We start from the raw sequence: 9,719 nt of genomic DNA on the forward strand, positions 1-9,719 counted from the left end.
AGCAGCCAGGCAACGACATGGTACCCATTTCACTCTCACTGAGCAGGCAGACAAGTGCACACACCCCAAGCGAATCGCTGCATTTTCACAAGCCAAGCTGTGCCAGACTCTAGGGGCACACACATGAATCTGATGTTGTAACCGAGCCTGAGCTGTGCTCAGTCTAGAGGGGAGGCGAACAAGGAAAACGATGGTCCAGCGTGGTGTGTGGAGGCCTATGCCAGCAGCAACAGGCGCACTGAGCAGTGAGCAAGTCCCTCGGCAGTGTCTGAGGCTTGGTTTCCCCAGGCCTTTGCCATAGTAACCTGGGCTGTGTCACTGCCCATCTCCTAGCCTCAGTTTTTTCATCTGCAAAATGGAGAGATGATAACTATATTCTCAAAGGGTCTTTTGACTCAGATGTATCATGAGCTTGTCTCTTGTTCCTAGAGCAGAGCAAGGCTGAGCTTCTCCCACAGGAGACCCCTGGCTTTCGTCACCCCATCTCCTTCCTTCCTCTTCTCTTCACCCTTCCACCTTACATGGTATTCCTTAGTAGTGTGTCTCTGGCCTTCTTCCTACATGTGGATATTCACCCCATCCTCTTCACTGACTTTGTGACTCCTAAAATAAAAACCATCAGCATTCATTAAATCCCAACTACAGTCCTATAATTATGGCATGGCATTCTTTTTTCATCTCTCCAACAACCTTGTGTGTGAATTAGGCAGTACTGCTGTTCCATTTTGTAGATGAGTAAAACTAACTTCAGTGGGTATCAGGACTTGCCTAAGACCCTAAAGCTGATAAGTGATGGAGCCAGAATTTGAAAACCTCCACTGGCTGGGCTCTGGTAGTGACACCATCGCTTATCAGCCTGTACATCCTAGAGTACATTTAGCCACTGGAGGGACATTTATACCCGTACATTCTACAGATACTGCAATTTCAATGTGTCTAAAATAGACCTCATTTCCCTACCCCCTGCACCCATCTGCCTTTTCCCCTACTCCATCACGCTAAATGACATCTTCACCCCACTGATGCCCAAGCTAGAACCCCAAGTCTCTGTGGTCCTTCCTTTCCCTTACCCTGCACCAGCCCCAAATACCAGTATTCTACCACATCCTAGTGATGTTTTCCTCCGTTTTCCCTTCTCTAACCCCACTGCTCTTACCTTCAAAAGTCTCCAGTTCTCTCTGCAGTTTCCTTGCTAATCTCCCCATCTCCACTCTCTGCTGCAGTGTCCCCTGCACACTGATAAGGGTGATCTTTCTTAAGCACGTGTGTTCCTAGCCTGTTCCTGCCTTAGAGCTGTCTGCTTTCAGTGACTCTACAGTGGAGCTTAAGACTGGCCACCCAGGAGCTGAAATCTGTCCATAGGACATGTTTTGTTTGATCCATCATCAGGCATTCTTAACACATTTCGAATTAGTTGCCAACATTTAAAAATCAGGAAGTTCCACATAAAGTTTCATATTTCTGGCCTCTCTTATAAAAGTTGAAAGGGGCCCATATCCTTGCAGGGCAGGGATTGGTGGAGCAAAAGGGTGTGGGCTTTCCAGTTCGCCAGTCTCTAGCACCCCTTAGTGTCTCTTACACCTCAGTCACACTCTTTCCCATTACTTGCCTGAGACTTAAGACCTCTGAGCTCAGGACCCTGCTGCACAGGATGAAGCCCAAAGCCCTCAGTGTGGTTCCTACAGTCCTATGTGGCTCAGCCCTGCCGGCCTGCGTCTTCCCCCTGCCCACTGCCCTTGTCCCACTCTCCCACTGAACTCTTAACTGTGGTTCTCTGAATTGCCTTGCTCTTTCTGACTGGGCGTAGGCTGCTGCTTTGGAAAGCCCAATTCAGGACCGCTCCCATGCTCCCTATATCAAGAAGCATTCTTTGCTCCACCCAACCCTGCAGGCTGAGTTTTATCTTCCCTTTCCAGGAGGCTCAGACCTCAGCCACCCAGCCCCAACCCCACTCCCTTATAACTGTTGACCATGAGTCTGAGGCTGCTAGGAATTTATCCTCTTAGAATGTGCTAGGTGCATAATAACTGTTGAATGAATGGACCAGTTGCTAAAAAGAATGACTTGGGAAAATACTACTCTAGGATATGATGTCACCCCTACTTCCTTGGGGGGCTCCAAGTCCCTTTCATTCCCAAGCCACACCCCTGTGAGTCCCCATTCAGAGTGTCACCTGCAACATCCTATAAACTATGCCCCTGCTCTGCAAACTTTGGAATATGTTCAAGCCTACTGGGACGTATTCCCAGAAATAATAGAAGGGAAATATATTATTTTTGGAGTTCCTGGGGAGAGAAGTTGTTCAATAGCTCTTCAGTGGCACCGCTACTAGACAGGGCTCGTTCTCCAGTTGTTTGAATCACAGTGACAGCATCTAACATTTCATTGAACACTCACGTTGTGCCAAATTCTGGGGCTACTGTTATCCCCATTTTACAAGCAAGTACACTGCGTTTTCGGGGAGTTTTAACAACTTTCCCAGATCACATGGCCAGTAAGTGGCAGAGACTGTCTTGTTTTATTATTATTTTGATTCATTGTACACAAAAAGGCTTTAAAGTTAACGTTTTCAATTACCACATCATACCTTTCCTCAATGATATTTCTTTTTACAACTAAAAGGAAATAAATATAGAAATGAAGACTTCACACACACACACACACACACACACACACACACACATATATATAAAAGACACACACACACATACATATACACACACGTACTGTGTGTACTGTGTGTGTATATATATGTGTGTGTGTGTGTGCATGTATGTGGTTCCACATATTAATTTAAAAATAAAGATTATGAAGCATAGAGAAAATGACCAAGGAGATACACCATGTATTAGCAGTGGTTATATTTTGGTAGTAGAGTGCCAGGGCCATTTTTCTTCTTTTCCTCTATCTTTTTCCTATTTTTTAGCATTCTAAATTACCTTTAATGAGCACATATTATTTTCATAATAAAAACTCATCTCTTTATAATGGCCCCGGCATTGAGTGGCAGAACAAAGGTCAGGAAAGGGCTGTTATGAGTACCCAGCTAATCAGCAGGACTCTCTGAAGTAGCTGTCACTGATGGGTGGAAGGGGACAATGAACAGGCTGCCACTGTGACCTTAGCACCCACGCCCTCGTGGCAAAGGAGGAAAAGTGGGTCACTGTTTCCCCATTCTCACCCTCTCCCATCTCCCTCCAGGTGCTTACACCCCAGAGCCCCTCAGCAGTTTCCGGTGGGCTCTTCTCTCAACTGGCCTCATGTTCTTTTATCACTTCAGCATTCTACAGATCCTCGGCCTGGTAAGTTTGGTTCAATCCCCTTCTCTCCCCTCTGTTTGGAGTTCTCCATAAATCTTGATAATCCTGCTTGGCGCTGGTGTATCATTTTGTTTTGAAAATACAAGATGCTAAAGGCCAGGATGTCAGATTGTTGTGTCTGGGTTGCTGATTTATGATCCACAGCCTTGGCCTATCCAAAGAATTTTCTGAATCCTTCAGTAATATCTGTTTTTTCATCCCTGGGGAGGCAAGGATGCCCTTCACTCCTGGCCACTTGGGTTGGAAACAGTGGGAAATGATTTGCCGTGGACCTCAAGGGGAGTCAGGACCCTAACCCTGGCCCCTGGGCCTGGGGGAAGTCTTTGACATTGGGTCTGTTCTGGGCCTGCTCCCAGGTGCTTTATTTGCCCTGAAGTGTGTGGCCAGCGAAAGCGTGTTGTTGGGGACCCCCAGGGCGTTCTGTGGTGTTCAGAACTGCCTGGAGTGTGGAGAACGGTTGGACTCAGTAGTCGAGTTATCCAGAGCCCAAGATCGCCGATATTGCAAGGGTGGTTATTAGCGGTGAAGTGCGTTAGGAAGAGCTCAGGGTTGGGATGGGGGTCAGAAGACCCAAGTTCAAGTCCTGATTCTGCCTCTGCTCTAAGTGAGTCACTTCGCCCTTGAGGGCAGAGTTTACCTCTCTGTGACTTGGTACGAAATCCCTAACCTCCCTGAGAGGTGGTAAGGACTTGTCTTTAGCATGAGCAGACTTGAAGGGCTCTGGAAGCCCAGTGTCGTGGCCATCCTCAGGTCAGGAGTGGTATGTCTGGTTTGGTGTGGGCAGCATTTATGCAACATTAGCTGTGCGAAGCCTCGTGCGACCTTGCATGATGAGGGCGTGTAACCGATGTCCCCAATACCTTTTGTAGAATCAGTCACTTTTCCTTCCTTACCTCTCACTGCTCCCCACTGACGTCCTGCCTTTCCAAGGTGTCAGTGTGCTCATGTCTCCATACATACCATGCTCGGGCCATGCCTCCTACAAGGAAGGCTCCACTCACCCAACTCGTCACCATTATCCCTTGTCCATCTTTCATGAGTCCATTCAGGTGCCACTTCCCTTGTGAAATCTTCTCTGAGGACTCAGATCCCATTCAGTACGTTCCTCAGACCTCCTCATGGTGTGTAAAGCTTGGTGGGCACCGTCTGGTTTGAGGTCAGAAGCAGTAAACTGATCGCCCCCACTTGATTGATTGCCAGTTACATGGAGGCAGGGACCATGCTGTTAACTGCTCTTTTTATCCCATAATACCTCTCCAGGGACTAGGCACATAACAGATTCTTAGGAATGGCAATAGGCTCTGGGCACAACTAGAAGGCAAGACCGAGCAACACTGAACAGCTTTTCTCCTGCACATCCCTTCCCATCACCTCTAGAGGGCTATGGCCTTGATTCCCTCAGAAAACCCAGGGCAGGGAAACCCCTTCATGAACAGGTGGGGATTGGTCAATCCCTCCTTGGCCTGCCCCCCATTAGGTAGAGAAGGCTGAACTGGCATGTGCCAGAGAAAGCCTAAGGATGGCGAACGCTCACTCTACCTCCCTTGTCCCTGCAGGTCACCGAAGTGAATTTGAACAACATGCTGTGTCCGGCCATCTCAGACCCATTCTACGGCCCCTGGTATCGCATCTGGGCCTCGGGACACCAGACTCTCATGACCATGACCCACGGGAAGCTGGTCATCCTGTTCTCATACATGGCTGGGCCCTTGTGTAAATATCTGCTGGATTTGCTCCGGCTTCCAGCCAAGAAAATAGACTGAAGGTGCTTGTTTTTTTTTTTTTTTTTTTCTCCTCCCCAAGGAAGCAAGTCCTGACTTGACTTGGAGAACACCCAGTTCTTGATGAAATCATGGGAGAGGGTAGTAGGATGTTTGGTGTATTTCTTTTTTCCTCCTCTCTGTCCCTTTCTTCCTCCACTCTTCCTTCCCCAGCTCCTCCCCCCAGGTTAGCTCCTTGCGCCTGGGGCATGGTGTGGGCCTGGGTCTTCCCACCTTCCTCCCCTTGGCTCTGTCTCCCTGCTCCGAGTGGCCTTACTCGGGGAGATGGTAGTAGCGGCTCCCTTGCTCTGCTTGTTGGTGCTTTAACAACAGCCGGTTGAAGAGGCAGGGAACAACAAGCAGTAATTCTTGCAGTATCACAGCAGTGAGATCAGGTTGTGTTTCATTTCTCCACTGCCAGGGACCTCCATGCTCATGCTGGGATCCCCTTTTGTCTCCAGCACAGCCCCCGTCAGAAGGGGACTCAGGCCTTTTATCTATACCAGCGGCAAGCCCAGAGCCAAGGGATTTCCCAGATAGTGGTCAAAATAGAACTGGCCAGATTCTTCCCACTGGTGTCCCGGGACTCAAAGCAGGGAGCCACCCTGCCACTCCCTCCAGGATGCTGCCTGGGGTGGGAGGTGAGCATGCGACCAGCCTCAGGGCAAGATTCTGCTGAGGGGCCTATTGAATTGTGGTGATGGCGAATCCACAGCAGCGAGGGTGGCAGTGTGCACAGAGCCAGGCAGGACCCTGTGCAGACTGCCCCTGACAGCTGAGATCTGACCCACATCGCAATCAGAAGTGAGCATAGGAATCAAGAAATCAATCCATGCAAGTGGGAACTTGAGAAAACTGATTCGAATCACTGTCCACGTTCTTGCTGATAATAGATACCATCCAAATCTTGAGTACCCCTTCAACTCGTTCTTGTCCTCTCTCTCTCTCTCTCTCTCTCTCTCTTTGTTTCTGTGTCTCTCTCTCTTAGGCAGCTTCAAGGAAGAGTGAGTTGAAGTTGGGGCTCTGGGTTATTTTGCTTGTTCATTTTGCTTGTTTTTGGATGCTTGAATTGGGAGAACCCTTGCATCAGGGCCTGTTTCTGGACGGCCCTATGGATCCATTTCTGGGGCTTACAGGGTGTGGTCACACCCTGGTTTGGGAAGCTATAGCTCCTGCCAGCGTGATTTCCCTGGGGCCAGGTTTCTTCAGTACAGCCAGACGCTGCTGAATTGTTCAATGGAGGAGGTGTCACGGATTTCCTGCCCTGCCTTCTCGAAAGCCCACGTCTAGGTCAAAAGGGAGCTGTCAAGGGATAGGTCTCCAGTGCTAGTGCTTCTCAGGAAGGGAGACAGTGGCCGCGGGGCTGCTGACCTTGCTGACTCTGACTAGGAACACAAAAGCTCCTACAAGCCTCCCCTCCCTTCACCACTCTAGACAACCCCATTGCCCTGGGCCGGTAGCAGTATTTTAAGCTTTGTCGTATTAGTCCTAGATTGAACTTCAGTGACAGAGGTGGTCATGGTTTTAGCAAATGGACCTGCAGGAGGCAGTGCCATGCAGGAGAGTCTCTGAGGAAGCTGAGACCCAGGGAAGCAAGCCCAGGAGGGACCACCCATCAGAAGAGGCCTTGCTGGCATTGAGGTGATCAGTCCAAGAGCACAGACAGCAGCAGCAGGGGAGAACATGGAGCACTCTGGAGCCCCTTGTGATGCATAACCTGCCATCATTTGAGGACTGGGGTAAACTCTTCTTAGTGTCTCTCACCCTAGGGTCACCCTCCAGAGGGTGCACAGCTGGATTCACCCTGCCCACTATGAAGCTGCTCTAAGTAGGAGTAACTAGTGAGGAAATGTGTGAGGTCTTGGTGCCCCTTGACCTCCTTAGAAATGGTGAGGGTGGAAAGAGATTATGAGCGGAGGCCCTGGAGACCTAGCCTGGCCCCACCCACAACATGGAGTCACTATAGGCAGAGGATCAGCTGGGGACTAGCCCTAGAATGCCACAGTGGTGTAGCGGTAGGCCCTCTTTTCCTCCCTCTTTCTGTGGCATGGCACAGATTTCCAGTCATCTCAGGCTTTCCCCACACTGGCACACCTCCAGAAGTTTGCCTCTGCCCTGGCTACAGCTCAGCACCCCATTTTGGCATGCATTTTCTGGTGCTTGGAAGGAAAGAAGAAAGTGAAAGCCACTTTCCCCTTACCTGTTAGGTGAAAGGGAGAAGCAAGGAGACAGGTTGGCCCATGAGCATGGAGGTCAAAGGAACAGATAATGGGCCCCACCTATGGGCTCCACAGGGAGTCCTGGCCTGTATTTGGGGTGTTGGGGAGCAGTGGGCATCAGAACTGGTCAGTGTTTCTCCCTTACCTTGGGCCAGGCCCACGCGGAGAGAGGTAATGTGACCAGAGGCAAGACAGCCTGCCTTGGGAGTGGCCCGGTACCTGTCCCACAGACAGACAGCTGTTGGCTATAGTACAGAAGTGAGGGAGAAGCCGCGGTTTGCACACCCAGGGATCAGTGGGCCCTGTCTTCCCAATCCTTCCTCAGGGCTTTCCTGTCAGTGCTGAGGCTGTTCCCCAACCACCCTGGCCCAGTTTCCAGATGCCATCTGCCAGTGTGTGAGAGAGTTTGTGGAAGTGGCCAGCTGCCTTTCAGACAGCCCTAGAAAGGGAGACCAATGCTCTGCCAGGCCCCCAGGTAGCCTTGGTCAAGTATCTGAGCCAAGGAGAACAGTCTGTTGAGCTGGCCAACTTGTAGCATCCACTCTGAATAGCAGAGAGCTGATCACGTCTGCTTCGGGTCGTCCCCACCCACAGTGTTTGGTTTTATACACCAAAGATCTGGCCCAGCTTCCTCTGCAAGTCAGTGATGTGCCCCTCTGTCAGCCTGTGAGGGCACCATGGGGTTCTGAAGCCACAAACTCCCTCTCCCCAAATATCTGTCTCTCTGGACACTTGGTAGCACTCACAGAAGCTGTGTGCAGGTCCCTTGGGTAAGTGGGGCAGCTGGCACACTTTAATGCACAGTACCTCAGTCCAGCCGTCAGATCATCCCTTTTGCTGTAGCCTCCATCAGGGTTTTGATATGTGTGACAATTGATGATTCAGTGCTTTGTGGCATGGGCACAGCTCCTCCCAGATAGCACAGTGTCAGCAGATCTCTGTGCACTGGAGTCAGGGCTGGGAGATGCCCTGGGCATGAGCTAGGTACTCAGGAGGCGGCAAAAGGTCCCTTCCCTCTTCCTTCTGCCAAAGAAACTCTGGATTTGTGGGCAGTGACCCAGCACCATCTATCCTCTTTAGAAGAGGAGTTTCTAGATGGTGTCTATGGAAGAGGAGGTAGAGGAGGGAAGAAAAAGACCATGTGTAACACTGTAGGACAAGACACTGGTGTTGGTTTTGGTCAACTGGGAGCAGGCACGTGGGAGGGACTCGTGCAGGCTCCTTGGCAAGGCCCAAACCTGGGAAGGGGCTTCCCCAGTTACCACCCTGCTCCCTTTGAGGTGGGGAGCCTGGGAGAGGGCATGAGCCTTCCTCTAGTTTATGAAGAACGAGCCCAGTTGTGCTCAGGAAAACCTAGTCTCTTGCTGTTACCCTTGTCTGTAACATTTTTGTACACTGGCTTGCTACGTGGCACTAAACAGATAAAAAAAAATCCCATGCAAAACAAACAAAACAAAAAGTCATTTCAAACAAAAGTGTTGTTGTTTTGGAAACTCTTTGCTTTCTTTTGGTATCAATGTTGTGTTACATTTTAAAGACTTTCTGTATTGGTATTATTGTAGCAAAGAGAGTAAAATAGGCTGATATATAACTATTTCTGCTGGGACATTGGCAAAGGCCTCTGCCCCTCTTACTATTCCCCCGTCCTTCCTGGTTCCCAGGCTGGGATTGCTGTGCACTGGGCCCACCCTCCCCGACCCCACCCCATGCAGCGGCTCCCTTCAGAACCAGTCTTTGGAACCCCCCTAGACAGCAGCAGGGTGAGCCTCTTTGTCAGGCTGGTTCTTGGGTGCTCTGTGCCCCTTCCCCCACCATTTTGCTCACCTCTTGGGGTGTTTTGTAATGTGTTTTCTCTGTTTTGTAAAACCTTTTGATTGTACTGAAATGATTTCTGCAGTCACCTTTGCAAATAAATGGTCCTTAATTTGTGTATCTAGCATTCTGAATCTTAGTCTCAGATGTTTCTGTTGCTGAAGATCCCCGGAATGAATGAAAAGGAACCCTCACAATGGGACTTATTGCTACAATTGTTTTCTTTGTTTACTATAATTAAAAGACTTATGAGAACCTAGGAGTCCTGGCCTTGCTTCCAGAACCCTTTAAGAAGGCCCTCTGCTTTGAAAAGTAGACAGAAGGGATCATTTGTTGCCCTTGCATGCATGGAGGACCCCCTAAAGGGTGACTGGGCTCTCAGCACAGCTGTGCCCCGGAAGCAGTGGCTGTACCCCTTGCTCCCACACACTGCCTGGCTTCCAGGAATCTAATGGGCCATTGCTCTTAGCAGGACTTGTCTGCTGGGGACATTTACTGGCCTCCTGGGCCCATGGTATGCTGGACCAGACTGGGTGACTGAGACTGAGAAATCAAAAGCATCCCGCTCAGGCCCACTCCACCCAGGGACCTGTATGTCAGTGCTGCTC

At 50.0% G+C, this 9,719-nt stretch overlaps 1 protein-coding gene across 8 annotated transcripts in view; it reads left to right on the forward strand.

Annotated features, from left to right (window-relative positions):
- Tmem164 (transmembrane protein 164) overlaps positions 1 to 9,245 on the forward strand; it is a 163,293-nt gene extending 154,048 nt beyond the window's left edge. For all 8 annotated transcript variants that reach the window (XM_047536140.1, XM_047536144.1, XM_047536146.1 and 5 more), the window contains 2 exons: positions 3,202 to 3,302; positions 4,877 to 9,245. In XM_047536140.1, the coding sequence (XP_047392096.1) occupies positions 3,202 to 3,302; positions 4,877 to 5,083 (308 nt within the window). In that variant the 3' untranslated portion in view covers positions 5,084 to 9,245. The remainder of the gene's footprint in view (positions 1 to 3,201; positions 3,303 to 4,876) is intronic.
- The last annotated feature ends 474 nt before the right edge of the window (positions 9,246 to 9,719 follow it).

Source organism: Sciurus carolinensis, chromosome X, assembly GCF_902686445.1.
Source record: "Sciurus carolinensis chromosome X, mSciCar1.2, whole genome shotgun sequence".
Classification (NCBI taxonomy): Eukaryota; Metazoa; Chordata; class Mammalia; order Rodentia; family Sciuridae; genus Sciurus; species Sciurus carolinensis.